We start from the raw sequence: 17,182 nt of genomic DNA, 5'->3' as shown, positions 1-17,182 counted from the left end.
CTGATTTATCTGATGCCGGATTTTTTGGATTTGTTTAGTGATAGATCCCTGTGGCGCACCACCCGCTTCTCCATAGAACTAATGTACAGAAGAACCCCGCTGATAAGTTTTTCACGGGACCCTAAAAAAAATACGTATGAGCTGCGAAACACATGAGCCAAAAAACAGGAAACATTGAGAAATGAGAGTAGTGGTGAACTGCACACAATTTTATTTTAATACTAGCGTTTGAAAAAAAACTCCAGGCCATACATATTCCCGGGCGTATTAAAGAAAATGTTGCAGTTTCGCCCGAAAGCCGAAGCATTGATTGTGATAGCAAATTAGTAGACAGCTATACAAAGTAAGGATAGTAGATTTATCGTCTGTATAAACTTGTAAACATTCGCGTATTAACTATTTAACAAGCATGGCGTAAGTGCGCGCAGGCAAACATGAACATATCACACTCAATGAGTGTGCGCACTCGCTGGCAAAACGCTGGCGTGAGGAAGCGTGGCAGCAGCAGCGAGCGATGTGACCTTCGTGCTGTCTATCGCTTCAACGCAAACTAAGTGCTGAGAAAACGCAGCACGCACAAAGCTATGAGCCGCCGACGCACCTACACTGCCTAGACTCTGCCTCCAACGCAGATCGCTTTCAATATACGGCCTGCGCGGCCGTGCAGTACGCAGTTGATGCCAGAGTACAACGCCGCCCCCCCTGTTGCCTCGAGCAGGATGGAAGAAGGCACACTTCCTCCTCGCTTTTCTTTCTTGCAGCGTGCGAGATTTAGCCGCGGTCGTCAGCTCCCCGTGCACGCTTTCATTCACAGCATGCGGTGCGCTGCGACGGCACCATTTTTAGATAGCAAATACGGATTTCAATGGCCAAGCTTTTGCTGGAGGAAAATACGTCATGGGTGTCGCCCCCGTTACTTTGAGTGGCCAATCTCATGGTCAAGCCACCAAGCCAAGCGACATGAAAAGTCATCATGGCCGCTCGTGCCGGTGCGGGTTGGCAGTTCGTAACGCATGATGCGGGAACGGTCCCATGCTTGCGATGCAACAGTGGGGTTACCAATGCATTGAGTCCTATGGGAGCTATGCTGGGACCGCCCGAAAACAATGTAAGAACCAGGAAAACGCCGCATCCAGGAATGTAACAGCGAGGTTCTATAACAGTGGCCAAAATTTCAAGCATGGTGCAGTGCCTTACTCAATTTTTTGTGCATGATCCACTCATATGATGTTGCCAAAGTAACAGCTGTGAACAGTTATCACCATTGAGGTTGCCCCTGTATACTCGCTTTGTTGGCAAGGCAGATTCTCATCTTTCCGAGGGCTGTTCGACCACTGCAATTTGATTATTGTCAACTTGGCACTAAACCATAACTTTTGTTGCCGACACCCAACTAAGCAGTGGTAGTTAGCTGTAATGGCTCAAGCAGTGTGGATGAGGCAAAAAATTCTGCAGAAATCATCGACAATGGTTGTCAATGTAAGCAAATAGCTGAATGCTTCCAGAAAGCTATTCGCTTTTTAAGGAATGATGCACTTAAAGGTGTATATTCGTTGCATTGAGGATATTTATGCAGTGTTTGTTGTTTCATTGTGTAATTACATAAAGAACAGGGCCATTAACCAGCACATTTGTAGCGGTAGTATCAGGTGGCTTTACATATAATCCTATTCATCTTATGTGTATCGTCTTCTACGGCGTGATCACTTGCGTGGAAAGCAACCTCTTAACATACAGACGCCCCAAAGCTCTCGCGATAGCATGCGTGTTTCAAAGAGCTATAATAGTTGGCGTTTGGCGATGAATGCACCCTGCAAGTCGGTTGCACAAGTGCGCATGCCCATTGTATCGCCAGTGAAAGTCCGACCACCATCAGCCAACCATCGACCACGAAAACGGGCGAGAGCCAAAGAAAGCTGTTTGCTTTAATAAGCCGCTGGCCGGTGTAGTGGGGGGTTTCAAGACATCACAGGAGTCTTGTCACTCATATTCACAGAAGTGACTCATCAGTGATTGAGCCTCACGTGCACAATCTAGGCTGGCAGCTGTAGAAGCAGTGCCCATTTCAGCAGTGCCTATTTTGCTGACAAATATTGGGCCAGGCTGTGCCCAATATGTGCTGCTTCTATGGCCTTGACTATAGCGAAATTTCAAGTAGACTGAAGCACTACACAAAGCAGCAATCTGTAAGCATACCTGCGAGCTCTTTTGAATTTTTCGTGAAGTTTACGAATTTGAGTTCATTTTACAGTTTTACGAATGCTGCGTCAAGTTTAACCAAAAATAGGATCAGTTCGCAAGGAAGTTTTAAAGGTGTCAAAGAATGGGACGGCACAAGGTGATAAAAAAATGCATTCAAGTAAGGTGTTGCGACAGTATCTGTGTTGCTATTTTGTTGCATCACTAGTCGCCATATACTAGAAGGGTATTTGCTCCGAGCAAGTTTATTCAGAGAAGTTCCTGAAGCAGGCAAAATCGGCAGCGACAAAAGTAGCTGAAAAGGTCACTGTGATCCAAAAGTTATGTGTTGCTTGTCAGTCTAAAAGTAACTCATTGTGTAACTCAACACAGTAACTCAGCGTATTGTGCATATATGTATCCCATAAAAGTAGGGTTGTTCGTTTTCAGGTAAAACCTGATTTTAACACTCCGAACAGGTTTCAGGAGAATTGGGTTAAACCCGATTTCTCTCCGAATTTCAAAACCAAACCAAGAGATTTGCACAAAACTCTCCACAAAATGGTAGTGCACTGTTAAACGGAACATCTCAGACAAAGACCAAAACCAGCTATAGCGTTATGGAAATTGGGAGCCGTCTTGGATCCATTCCAGAAGCATCTGTTGAGCCAGTCATTTGACGACTACCGACCTCTCTTCATTTCCGTGCCCGACGACGTCGATTAAAACTTCACGTGTTTAACCAGTACTTGCTGGAAGCAAGCCTCACTAACACAGCTGTCAAACTCATTGAGTATTGGCTTGACTCTACCGCTCGCTACCCCGGGCTGGCAAATGCTGTACTGACGTTGTTGTGTCTAGCTAATGGAAGCTGTGATGTCGAGAGAACGTTCTCGCAGCTGAGATACATTCAAAGATTAGACAGGTCTCGGATGGAGACCGACATGTTGCGCATGCAGATGATAACGTATGTTAGCAAGGATGTGTAAAAAATCGATGACCAGCTTTTTGTGAATAAAATGATTAATTTCCTAAAAGTTATCAATGCTCTTTACTGCCATTATTACTTATTAATTTCCAAACAAACGCTGAACTTCGGAGTATTCAGTAGAAAATCCTGATGTCCCCCCGATTGCTAGCTTGAAACAAATTCATAGTTTTAACGCGTTAGCGTTAAGGAGCTTGTGATATCCTCCGATTAAAAAGAAATAGAAAGAAAGAAACTGGAATGTAATGTATTACTTAGTATATTTGGAAATTTAAACCGAAAAAAGCCTAATTTTGGAATGGTACCACAAAAAACACGATTTCTCCCCGATTATCAGCTTGAAAAATAGCCCCCGATTTTTATCCCCCAAATTTAAAAGAAAATAAAACCCTAAAACAAATAACCCTACATAAAAGGTGTGTGCTCAGTGCAAACTTCAATACTAATGCTTGATTCCCCCCCTCCCCCTTTTTATATCCATGTCATATTAACGAAGTTTAGTGTTCATAAGATGGCAGGTGTGTGTAAGCAAATACAGTCAAACGTGTTTATAATGAAGATCATTCGTTATGCAGGTCAGTTAGTTGTAAAGGCCGGGTTTGGCCTCACACCTCACAATAGAACCAGGACAGAACTATTCCTTCGTTACACAGGTCATTTCGTGGAAGCATTTGTTGTAGAGGCACTTGACTGTATTCCATATTCCTGGATTAAAAAAGAACTCAACTTATTTTTCAATTGAAATTAAAATTTTGAACTGCCTGATTGTTTAAACTTTTGTGGCCCCCTCCACGTCCAAAAATTAGTCAGTTTCTGTGCAAGTACAAAGAAATATATGAAGAGTGGGAAAAAGGACACAAAACAAAATAGCTACATGCCAGCTCAACACAGTTATGTCAATGAATGCCAAGGAAGAGAAACTAAACATAACAAATCTTCTAGTATATTATGGGAGGAAACTGAGATGCAGCGCTGCCAACCAATGCAGGTCGAGTGACGAGGAGGAGACCAAGGACAGGCCCATTGAGTTCAAGGACAAGAAAGAGGCCATTGAGGCCTTCAAGGAGCTGCTCAGGGAGAAGGTGGGTGCAAGCTCGCTTCAGGAAATCCTCATTATCACTAGTGCTCTGTGTGCTCACTTCTCCATTGCAGGTGAAAGCATTTCTTAAAATGATTTTGAAGGGAAAATGCAGGTCTCTGTAGAAAGCTCGGAATATAGTGAAGCATATGAAAAAGCTCGAGCATGGAGGAGGAATTGCATCCATTGTTGTGAAGGGTGTTTGCAAAGTGTCGGATAGATTTCGAGCTGCGGCAATGCAGACCCCTAGGACTTCAGAAAGGTTGTGAGAACTCCCTTGCACAGCTTACCTGCCTTTGATGTATGAGTTTCTTGGATTGGCATACATCTGCAAAGGCTTTCATTCCACTCCGTGTTGTTTGTATCCTTTCCTGCAAGCGTCTCAACTAGTTGTCTTTCAATTTTCTTCTTTTTATCTTCGATTTCTGAAGGTTATGTCTGCCTTCTTTTGCATTGGTCTGTGAAAATTATCAGTGTTTTTTGTTTCCCGTGCTCACATTAGGCAGCATGTTTGCTATAGGTTGAATGAGCTCATGGGTCTAGGACCGGGGTTCTCAAGCATGTTGGTCCCAGAACCCTGCTAATCCCAATGAAGTGCCAAGGAACCCCCCCCCCCCCCCTCTCCATTTTATATAGAGGCTAGGCTTCTCCAACGGTGGCGTTGGGCAGGCTACTTTGACGGCGACGTGCAACCCAGATGGTCCAAACTGATTGCAATCGTTATGAGCCAAGACAGCATCACAACCAAGGCACATGCCGAGAAAGAATGATAGTTTTCAGTGCTTATTGCACTGATAGCATTTCATCACAAGAGGTCTTAGAATTAATGCCGACTCTACTTTGAGCAGTAAAAGCTCGTTAACTTGGATTTCACGCAACCAAAAAAAAAAGTCTGAATTAACTGAGTATCAAATTATTGAGGGTATCAAGAAATTAATAAACAAATGCTTACTATGTCACCACGTTTTTATGTACTAATAAATAAGCAAATCCTGTTTCTGTTTTGCACAAGAGCAGTATGGAAGCTGCAATTCTCGTCATCTAGTGACTGATTAGCGCTCGCAGCAGCAAAGGCCTCACGACTACCATCGTAGCATTGCCGCGGCGCGCGTCTTTATCTGAGACACGCTTTTCACTACCGCGCGCACATCCCGATTATTTTTTAGGCAGTGAGCTGGTCGCCAGTAAATCGTCCGTACATCGCGATGTAGACAGTGCTCCTCATCTTCGACAGCTTTGCACTGAGTCAAAGCGAAACTACTGTTTGCCGCAACTGCTGCGGACGAAACCGTGGCCGCTGTCGACGCGATCATGGAATGGCGACTACGGCCCACTATGCAGTTTTGAAGGCACACGGTCGAAGCGCGCACCGAGTCAAAATGAAACTACTGTTTGCCGCAACGCAACCGCTGCGGACGAAACCGTGGTGGCAATTGATGTGACCATGCATGGCCACTGCGCACTTACGAAGGAACGTGGCCAACCGCCAATGAGGTGTTATGTGCGGCGATAAACACAAGAATAAAGGTATTACGGGCACAATTAGGCATGAAGCGTTCCGGTGTTGCTGTCAGTCACGTATCTCATACGATTTCCGCTAATGACCCATGGCGATGTGGACCATGCGGACTCCGCCGCTTTGTTTCGGTTGGACGCTAGCGTCGTTTTTGGTCTTTTGTGCCGTGTATTTGTGGTGCTCCGCGCTCGCCAAGCTGCCGTACTAGAAGCTTAGAACCAACTGGGTTGCGCTGCTCCACGCATTTGTTTTAACGCGATTGCGTTAAGGGGGCCCAGTGTTCGCAGAAAATCCAGCGTCGGTGTTGGCGTCCGTGGCAGAGAAAATAATCCCGAACCACCCCGACCGCGCAGGCCCTCCGTGTGGCGCTAGGTGTTAGTGAACAAAAATTGAATTTCTCACAGTGATTGATTTCTCACAGCGTCGGATTGTAATTTGAATGTACGAGAAAACATAATTCTGTTACGAGGAAACTCAAACACAAACCCCTTTTCCAGCATTTCTACTATACCAACAGCGGCGCGCTCGGGTAGATTACTTGCGAAAATCCTATCTAAATGGCGCTCGCATCCTCGGCAGGTCAAATTGGGACTTAGCCTGCCTAATGCGTTTTGGACACGCGTGCACGTTGGGGCAATAGCAAACAATTAATAAAATAATAAAAAAAAGGTCCTAGGGCCTTCACATTTTAATATAAGATGACTTATATTGCCCCTGGAAAAACGTCTTCCCAGCAATGCATTTCTGTTTAAACATGAAGCCGACTTTAAGGGGATTGGTGTAAGCTTGGTCTTTGTGAGCTGGCTTTCCCACATTCTGTGTTGCAGTGAAGCCTACTCATAAAAAAAAATGCGATGCGAACGGGGCCCGATAACAGTATCGCATCCGCTCTTAAAGGCGAAGCTTAAGCGTCCTTCAATTTTTTTTTCAGTCCTCCGACCTATACGTCAGCGCACACGCTATCGGCACCTATCTACAAACAGATCTACAAACAGATCTACAAACAGATCTACAAACAGGAGAAATGGGCATGGTGGCAAGTTAGTCTCCGATATTCAAGTGCAAAAGCTTAGGCGCGCTGCCCGTTTGCTGCTGGCAGATTTATTGCGCAGTTGGCACGTTTCTGTTACACACTGTAATGTGCTTTTTGACACTTGGACATGGGTAATGGAGGTTCTTGAGATCGAGCGCACCTCGTGTTCGTGGTCTTAGCCACTCGGCGAGCGCGGAACCAGCGTCTCGCGGAACCTCGAGGGGCCTGTGGAACCCCTGGGTTCCGCGGAACTCACTTTGAGACCCCATAGTCTAGGAGATAGAACTGAAGAAGACAGTGTGTTGTGGAAATTAATTTTTCCTCTGTTGAAAACAGTTTACTTTAAAGGCATCCAGGCACAGGACATCTGATTGTGTTAGTGTTAGTGTGGCAGCAAGTCTAAATGGTGTTCCTAAATGCGTAGTACTTGGTAGTTCGTTACAATATTCAGAAAGTTAGAGTACTGGCACATATTTTTGAAGTTGTAGAATCTATACCGGGGGGGGGGGGGGGGGGCAGTCTTCTTGAATCTGAAAGGATGACACCTAGCAAGTATGGTTGGGAAAAACTAATAAGATATTTTAACTTGATGCTAAAGTTAGTCTCTAAATGCCTGATTTGGTGTTATTGACATTATCAAGACCTCGTGAAATACAGCAGCATTTGCTTACATTGTGTAGGAATAAAGCTAGATATGACGGTGTTGCTCATAAAAAAATTTATGAAAGTGCTGCATGAGTTCCTTCTGGCTGTGCTTAAAGTGGCAGCCGCAGTGATTGCAAGAGCCGAATGAACAAGATGTTCCATGACATCATGACACGTCTTCCTCCTGGGCACCAAAACCAAAATTGGTTTGTTGAAACAAGTACTATAGCAAATTATTTAGGGCACTCTTGATGCCTGCCACTATTTCTTCTTTGGTTTAGTGGGTTTGGTCTTTCATTAAGGAGACAAAAAATTTACAAGTCAGAATTGTTATGCCACTTCTCCTTTAATAAGGGAAATATTGCACGAGATGGAGCACTAGGAATTAAAGTTTGTACCTTATTATGTTCGTTGCAGTGGTAACAGGTAGAATAAAAATTTCTGCTTAACCATTCCCATACTAACGACCAACCCAACCGCTGTGTTGATTTTTGTTGCCTGTTCCGGGCTGTGGAGACTAATTTTCTACAAAGATATAGTAATACTGGAGGTAGTTTATTGCGCTTGATGCCCTGGAGCTGTTGAAAGGGCCACTAGATAACACAAGAAGCTCATGGATGTGGGATTTGGATCGATAGGGTCCCTGTTGCATTGATGTGGCCTTGTGTGAATGAATCATCATGCCATGCCCACACTTTATGCAGGAGGTGCCCAGCAATTGCAGCTGGGAACAAGCACTTAAGCTCATCGCCAATGACCCCCGCTATGGGACGCTGCGCAAACTCAATGAGAAGAAGCAGGCCTTCAACTCGTACAAGGTGCAGAGGAGCAAAGAAGAAAAGGTGGGGCCTGTTTCCGGTCTTGCTCGGCTTGTGTGTGTGGGTGTAGCCTCTGGTGTTTTTACAATGCCTGCCTCAATGCTTTAAAAGCAGGAGGGGGAGGTGACTCAGAGGAGAGTGCCACTTTCACCAGATGTTGGTCGCTGTTCATGGGGGGCATTTAGGGCAGTGACAACCTTCTTTCAACGTTTAATGCTCCTGCAGCTACTGGGGTGGGAGCAGTGCACTCTGAAAGTCGGGGCTCTTAACAATGACGGGAATAAATATCTGGCAAGGTGATGCTGTTTTAGTTAACTGCTAGCTCTCATGCATTATTAAGTGCTTATACAACTGCAGGAGGAGCAACGGTTGCGTGCCAAACAGGCCAAGGAAGACCTGGAGCAGTTCCTGCAGAATAATGACAAGATGAGCTCGAACACTCGATACCGGAAAGCAGACCAGATGTTTGGTGACCTGGATGTGTGGAAGGCTGTGCCTGAGCGAGAGCGCAAGGAGCTCTTTGACGATGTCCTCTTCTTTCTTGCCAAAAAGGAAAAGGTAAGGACAGCATCTGAGACAACCCTCGTTTGCAGACACTACAAAGTGCAGTTAACAACAGTTTAAATAGTCATTCCAAGGTCAGGAACCATTGTGTGTTTTGAACGCTGTAGAAAGAGCACTCGTGTGAACAAATGCATGGTTAGTGATTTATATTAGCAAGTTTTCTTTTTTTCCCCCGAGGCTCTTGTACTGTGTACAGGCTCCAGCCTGCATCACGTTGTAGATGATAATCAGTAGAATTGTTTTCTCTAGGGTCCTTATTGTCATTTTCATCTTCGGGGCTATTGTTTGAGGACATTTGCTGGTCATCTGGTGGCAGGATATATTCCTCCTCGGTTCTAAAATCATCAGTTTCGCTGAACTCATGTGAGTTCTTTTCTTAAAGTGCATGCGGAGGGAAAATGTCGCCACCCTCAGTCCTTGCGCCTGCAAGAAGTGTGTATGAATTCCTTCAAGTGTGCCGGTAAAAAGTGCTAGCCTCATTTGCACACACTACAAAGTGCAGTTATCAACAGTTTAAATAGTTCCCCAAAGGTGCCACAATGAACATAAAGAAATCGGTGCACGCATGTGCGCGTGCGCATTGGGTGCTTCCTGACATCTGACTGTGACAGATAATTTCGCATGTCAGGAGGGGCACGAGACATGACTGGAAAGGGATAAAACTAAATGATTTTTTGGGGAAAAATGAAAGAGACTCAATATAACATCTACTTCATGGCTGCACACAAGGAATAGTTCGTGGTGGCAGTACTAACAGACTGGCAAGACAGTTTTTGTAAACAATGGTCTTTTTTGTGGTTCCTTGGTATACCTTAGCTTAATGGTTCTCAGCCATGGATGTGTCGGGGACCCCTTGTGGACTGGTGGAAGTGATGGGGGACTCCTTGCCGTGATGGGGCAGGGGGGGGGGGGTCAAAGGTCTATTTTCTTTCTGTCAAAAAAAAAAAAAAAGAATAGAAACGAACATTGTGACATTTTTTTTTTTTTTATTGTCTTGTGCGGACTTCTGCAACAGTTCCAGGGGCAGGTCCTGGAACTGGGAAAGAGTAAAGGGTAAAATGTGCAATCTTTTTTTAAGGGGTGTCAGGGGTGCAACAGCTGCGCCAATTACACCATTTTGATACACTTTCGTATTTTTGCGCTGAGCTGCGCCAAAACCGTGATATTGACCCTTTTCGCGGAGCAGTTTGTTTTAGAGAAACGAGATGGCGCTCACGGCGGCGCGCCATACCTCTCCTCAGCGACCGCGCACGAATACGAAACCATTACCGCTTCTACGTCGCTTCTGTGCAATCAGCTGTCGGATATGCAACTGAGTTTTCGCTAACACACTGTGCTCCAATCATACTAGATTGAATCATGTGGATTGAAGACGTGTGCCATAGTTGGCTGCAAAAATAGTGACTGGCATGTTAAGGAATAGAATGATATCTGTGTGGCCAAGTTCGCGGACCGCTGCTGCAATTGTCCAAACGTATTACTGGCACTTCGAGATGTACGGCTTTCCTCGAGGATACAGAAATTTGCTCGTCCGCCAGCCTTGTATCGCTCACCTTCAAAGAAAGGGCTTCATACCCAGAACGTCGACAAGAGTGAGTAGTACCACTCGTTAAACAATGACAAAGGGAGTAGCGCCGCTTCCTGTCATAGTAAGTTTCGTGCACATTCACACCTGTCTCAAATGGCAGGAAAACTTACGCCCACTCTATCGCCGACGTATCAAGAATAAGTGAATGGGCTCATGCTTGAATATGTGTGCACTGTATACGTACAATAAATGACGGACTACACCGATGGCGCACGAATGGTCGAAGCTGAATGTTTCGTGACGGTCCACAAGCGTAAGCGAGTTACTAGCTGTAATATATATTTGCTACAAGGTATTACAATGTAAAAAACAGCTACGTTTCAAGCTTCGTGCGCAGAAAGAACAAATCTATCGGAACTGAGCACACGCTCGAGCGATTAGGCGGAAAATAATCAGATAGTAGCCAGATCGAGGAACTTCAATGAGTCAGAAACTGTCAAGCCACTGCATCAAAATATTTGCCAAATAAAGAACAAAGAGCAAAACACACTAATCCTGACTGAATTCATGAGCGGAACGTTTGGATTGCTTGGGATACATATTTAGCCCCGCTTTTAGAACAAACACTATATACGCTGCTTGCGCCGTTTGGACATGGCTTAATCAGCTCCGAAAGCGCTTTTGCATGTTCTCTGATGCTGTGATCAAAGCGATCGTGTCGTCCACCTAGTCACCGCCTACGATATCTCCGAAAACAGAGGTTTTCTAAGCCGCGCCGGCGTCATAAGCTTCCATAGTAAACAAGGAGGCAACGGAGGCAGTTGAGGCAAGCAATGGACGCGTCACCACGTGATCAAACATGGCAGCGCCCACGAGATCGCCGCGAAAAGGGTCAATATGTTGAAATTGCGCCACGCTGTGCCAAAACGCCCCACCAGCCGCGAAATTTCTCGGTTACGCTAGTTTTAAACAGAGGCTGCGTTGGCAACCTGCAGCTTAGACATCGTCATCCAATCTAGTCTGATCTAGTAGCGCAGACGAGATCCAAACACATGCCCAGACGAAACATTGGCGTGTTTTGTGGTGGTCACCGAAGAATATTTTTGCTGCTGGTTGCAGTGCGGTGTGTTGTATATGCAGTAAAATCTCGCGGAGATACGGAGTGCGCGTTGCTTGCAGTTACGAAAGCAGTTTGCCATTGCCGTATTGACTCAGCAAGATCCTCGCCATATCTGTGCACGCGGTCACGAGTGGAGTGGGTACGAATACTCCACGGGAAACTCACTTGTACGGTACAGCAAGCGACCCGGCACTGACGGCGTGAGCTTTGTAGGCGATGCAATGCACAAAACTAGCACTGGTTCAGTTCCGAGCAGCAACAGGCTAATTTTCGCTGTACACCGCTGCAACGCCAAAAGATTGTCAAAAGGTCGCTGCATGTTTCGGCTACCGCCGGAACGTCACGACACGTCGTCAGAAAAAAAAAAAAAAAACTACCGAAAGGGACCACTCGCGAAGCAATGCATGTGTACTTTTCAGATTTTTGGCGGAAAAACTTGCGTGCAGTGCACAGCTGGGGTGCGATTCGAGGTGGTTGTTCGGAGCGCGCGTTCAATTTCGGCGGGCGCGGCCTAGGTCAGCCGCGCACGGCGAAACTGAATGCGCGCTCTGAACAACGATCTATCGCACCCCTGCGCTCACCAACACTGCTAATATGAATTACCGTATCTATTGTCATCATCATCAGCCTGTATTTATGTTCACTGCAGAACGAAGGCCTCTCCCTGCGATCTCCAATTACCCCTGTCTTATTATCGTATATTAATGCATATAATAATTAATTACCGTATATGCTCGCGTAATAAACACCCTTGTTTTTCCCAGAAATCCAATGCGAAGTTGAGGGGTGCGTTTATTATGCAGGGTAAATTTTATGGCATTTTAGGAGTAAGCGTTCTTTGTGAAACTGCTAAACTGCTCCAAATTTGGGATTTAGTGCTCCAATTTGGATTTGGATTTGAATCGAATACGAATACTTAAGCTTCGAATATTGAATCGAATATTGAATAATGATATGTACATGCATTTATTAGCAAGTTGGGTTAATTTGATATGTTGGAACACTGCAATTACATTGTCAGCGCTACAAAACTGGGCTTGTAAGCTGTTATATGAAAACAGTGTGTATTTGGCTTATGTTAACTTCGAAAATTGAGTAATTCCCACTGTCTGTGCCTTGTTATACCGCATAAAATGCCCGTCAACTCTGCGGCATTTGACCCTGTGCCAATCGTCACTCATCGCACTTGCTGTCAAGCAGTAAGCTCAGAATTAAAAGCGGCGCTGCAAAAAAGAAGAAAAGAAAAAAGAAAAAACCACCCTCGCTGTCCGCAAACCCTTGCCCCTTGCTGCTGAGAGGCGGGCTTTCCCGCAAAGTTGAGACGTTTAGCGGCTAAGTGCGCTTTACAGGCGAAATTTTGCCAGCAGGACGAAATTCTCCCAAAATTTAGCACAATATTGCGCCAATATTCTTAGATTAAATACTAGAAACAAATGCTAAGAACCGTGTTTGCTCCCGCACAGCCAGCAGTATATTCGATTTGATTCGAATATTCGAACATTTTCAAATATCTATTTTTCGAATTGAATGTTAAAAATATAATATTCGATAATTGTTGGACTTTTCAAATATTCACACACCCCTATTTTGCGGGCGTGGGTTTTGCGGACCCCCAAAAATGACTTCGCAGACCCGCATTTGAGAACCACTGCCTTAGCCAATTCTTCCGTTTAGGCAAGTGTCATTTGTCTGTAACAACAACAGCAACATCGTCCTCCTAGGAACATGCAGCAAGCTGTGTCTCGTGAGGAAGCTTGTTATTAAAGAGCTATTAATACGGCTAGTAAGGTTAGTAAGCTATTATACTAAAGCATTGCGTGTTTGGCTCATGTTAACTTGGAAAATTTAGTAATTCCCACTAACTGTCCTCACCAGCTTGTGCCTTATTATACCGCATCAAATGCTCGTCAACTCTGAGGCATTTGACCCTGTGCTTGGAAAACTTTTTCTTAATGGTATTGTTAGCATCATTTTGCCTTGACACTAAATAAGCTGTGTTGCTGTTATGCAGGAAGAGTCCAAGATACTGCGCAAGCGCAACATGCAGGTGTTGAGCGACATCCTTGACTCTATGACAAGCATCATGCACAGCACCACATGGCAGGAGGCACAACACCTGCTGCTCGACAACCCCACCTTTGCTGAAGACGCCGAGCTGCTCAGTGAGTGGTGTCTGCCATCTGGACAGTGATACTGTAAAAACCTGTGTGTAGCAGAGACTCGTATATAGTCTAAGGTGTAATTTGGGGACACCAAAAATGAAAAAAAAAAGAGAGTTTTCATAGGCGAAAAGGTTAGAGTGAAAAGGTCACTGAAAGCATTTATTTCCATTGCATTTGATGCTTTGGTCATCGTCGTCGTCCATTGCACTTCACACTACGGTGACCTGCATCTTCTCGCTTCTACTTGACCTCACAGGAACTTGCCTGCTCTGTTAGTGCCGAGGGCATGTCAAGATATACTGGCGTCTGATCAGCATTGCCGATCTAGCCCAGCTGAAAGTTGACTTACTTTCGCAGTGAAATCACGTGCCACTGGCCAGAAGCAGCCCTTCGCAGCATTCTGGCAGCTTCTGTGATGTTGGCGTGCGCCGATGTAAATAAAATTCAGCGCAACGCATAGAACGAGACACCTAGTGTTTACTTGCATTGAAGTCTGTCTGCTAAATGCCTTTCTCTCTAGCGATCTCTCTTGCCTTTGCTTGCAGCACTTTGATGTTGACAGCGACGTGCGTCAGGTCCTGTTCATTTTCAGGAAACACTCCATTTTTTGGATTCCGGTAACTTCTTCTCAGGTCGGTGAATGCAAAAAAAAGACCTCTTTTTTGGGCATGGCTGTATGCTGGTTTACCTATCCAAAAATAGCCCCCCCTTGCATTTTTCATTTTTCTTGGTACCTTCACATTAGACCCACACTTTGAATGTGAACAAATTGAAATAATTAAGCCAAAAAAGCAAGGAAGTTCCGACCTGCACTCTAGCTCAAGAAACCGTGACCAAGAAAAATAAATAAAAGCACACGATGTTCTTGATCGCAGAGTCCAATGCACCGATGGGCGAAATGCCGAGCCGCGGGTTCAAGGAGTCCGCGCGCGATGCGCATGGTCGCGGGCCCTGAAGGTTGTATGCGCGATGTGCTTTGTTGCGATGCCCAAAGCACCAATGCTTGAAAGGCTTGGCAGCAAATCCGAGGATACTGCGCGCGAAGTGCTTGGTCGCTAAGTCCGCGTCACTGATGCTTGGAATGCTTAGGTGTGGCCCTGAGAAGTACATTAATGGAGGGGTCGACCGTGCTTTTGCGATGTCCGCATCGCGCCCGTGTTGAGAGATCATGGTGGTCGAGACGTCAAGAGCTCGTGAGGTGCAAAGAGCAGATGCTGCCCCTACGGAGTGAGCCCCAGACCAGTGGCGAACTGCGCTGTAGTCACATGGTGGGTGTGGCCAATCGGAGACTCCGAACCGACCATCAATCATTTCCTTTTTGTGCGCTTGTTTCTGTATGGAGGAGATAGCGGAAGTGGCAGATTATAAGACGAAGAAATGCACTTTTTGACAACACCAAAATGGCGCTGCTCGATTGCACCGTTCCAAAGATATTGGGGCGTGAAAAACGCAGTTTTTTTTTTTTTCGTGAAAGTTTTTTGCCCATGTTTTTGGACAACAAAAAAATACATATTTTTGGAGCGCTTCTACATGGTTTTCAGTGATTATATTTCGGGATCGCATAGAAAAAGGGTTATAGAAACTAAAAATTTGATCTTCAAAAAATGAACGAATTTTTTTGACATTTCTCGCGATGTGAAAGCCGCATCCCCCCTTACGACAACGTTTTTCAAAATGGATATTAGTAGTTGCTAGTGCAGCATTGTGTTGTCTCTTTATACTTCTTTGTGTTCCATCTTTGTGCGCTGCCTCACTCAGTCTTCAGTATGAACCCATACAAACTTGCTTAACTGCTGACTTTATTTGGCTTATTTTTGTTTCCTCCAAGTGCGAATGCTGTGCTCGGTCACACTCAACTGCTGCCCTAGTTGCCAATGGTTTCGACAGCTATGATCACTTTTCTTTGAAAGGGCCCTGAACTACTCTTTATCAAAGTCACAAGATGCATTTAAAGTTAAAATAGACTATTTCAGAAATACTTTGCCGCAAAATGTACTTCAGTGCGTTCAGCAGAAGCAGAATTATTGGCAATCAAACGTCCCCTAAGGGGTGCTTCCACTCCTTCTTCAATGACTTGCACTGTGAAGGCTACGGTGGAGCGGGGCATGTCCACAATACTCCGACCGCCTACTGTGGCGTGCAGTTCAAATTTGATTTTGGATGTTCACGTAGATGCCACTGCTTCTGATTTTGGTGCCTACGACGTGCTGCCAAACGCGGTTGTCCTGAGTGAGCCGCAGCATGCTCAACCAGCGGACTTCAGCGTGGTTCAAGGCTAGTTGAGTGTTGAAAACTAATTGAAATTAGCGAGGCCCGACAGCTACGACACCGTTAATCAGGGTGGCCAAAGTTTGATTCCTATGTGGGTGGCTGCAGCCGAGCATGAGCAGGCGATAGTCGGCTTCTTCTGGAAGTACATAATTATTATAGAAATTTGAAAGCAGATTTTCGCTTACTTCACCTATTTATTAAACTGTGTCAATAAATATGCACAGTAACAGTAGGAAGAAGCGCACTGATTCAACCAGCCTTCTTGATGTAAGCTATTGGTCAGTAGCAGCTGCATATGGGAATTTGCTATATTACAAAATAAAGCATCTAGAAAAGAGTGAGGAGCAGGCTTCTGTTGAAGAGAGAGCATTTGAAAAAAAAAAAAAATGGGGACTGCGCACTACATTTGGGAGCTCCATACGCCGTGTACGACTTCAAAATTTGGCTGAGATGTTCATAGCAGTGTATGCCGTCCGTGGACTGTTTTTTTTTTCACCAAGCCCGAGGGGTGGTTCAGGACCCCTTCAAAAGCAGCCGAATACTCCTTTTGTGCTCCTGACATCATGTGAGATACAATTTGCGTTTCGATCGTGCTATTTCCTAAGGTGTGACTGTCGCGGTGTCAGCGTGGTTACAGTGGCGTAGAACCTGACGATGATGCAAGAACCTGATGATGAGAGCACTAAGCAATACTGAAACTGTAACTGCAAATTCGGGCTAAAAATTTTTGGGATCCGCATAAAGTATGGGGTGGAAATTACACATGGTAAAAACTGGAAAAATACCTCAGAATAATGCTGGTTTTTACAGTATTTTTAATAAATAGAACTCCATGTATCTTTAATCAATAGAACTCCATGGAGAGGCCCTGTCTTTTACTTTTTCTGTATTCATTTCACATGTAACGTGTCAGGGCATAATCATACTTTAGAAACGTTCGTGATGCAAAGCTTAGTTGCATTGGGCCAATGAGTCTAACATGCATTACTAGACAGACAGACAGACAATGAACTTTTATTGAGGTCCTGAGGGACTAGCCGGCGGAGACCCGCTGGGGCCCCCGGCTCGCCGCTGGCTGCTCCCATGTCGGAATCGGGAGGCCAAGCCTCTCCGCTCTTTCACGGGCCCTCTGGACGGCCATGGACTGGAGCTTGAGTTCCGTACTTGAGATGGCCTCGTCCCAGTCCTGTTCGCTGGTGAGTGACGTATCCCGTAACGCAGGACACTGCCAGAGCATATGAGCTAGAGTGCTGAACTCCTCCCCACAATCCGGGCAGTGTG

At 45.3% G+C, this 17,182-nt stretch overlaps 1 protein-coding gene across 8 annotated transcripts in view; it reads left to right on the top strand.

The window, feature by feature from the left end:
- Positions 1 to 17,182, top strand: part of LOC119442008 (pre-mRNA-processing factor 40 homolog B) — a 51,825-nt gene that overhangs the window by 9,470 nt on the left and 25,173 nt on the right. For all 8 annotated transcript variants that reach the window (XM_037706705.2, XM_049661805.1, XM_037706708.2 and 5 more), the window contains exons 9-12: positions 4,155 to 4,248; positions 8,143 to 8,280; positions 8,614 to 8,814; positions 13,480 to 13,630. In XM_037706705.2, the coding sequence (XP_037562633.1) occupies positions 4,155 to 4,248; positions 8,143 to 8,280; positions 8,614 to 8,814; positions 13,480 to 13,630 (584 nt within the window). The remainder of the gene's footprint in view (positions 1 to 4,154; positions 4,249 to 8,142; positions 8,281 to 8,613; positions 8,815 to 13,479; positions 13,631 to 17,182) is intronic.

This window comes from Dermacentor silvarum, chromosome 2 (genome assembly GCF_013339745.2).
Source record: "Dermacentor silvarum isolate Dsil-2018 chromosome 2, BIME_Dsil_1.4, whole genome shotgun sequence".
Lineage (NCBI taxonomy): Eukaryota > Metazoa > Arthropoda > Arachnida > Ixodida > Ixodidae > Dermacentor > Dermacentor silvarum.
Note: the sequence above shows the minus strand (reverse complement) of the source record. Positions and strands in the feature narration are given on the sequence as shown.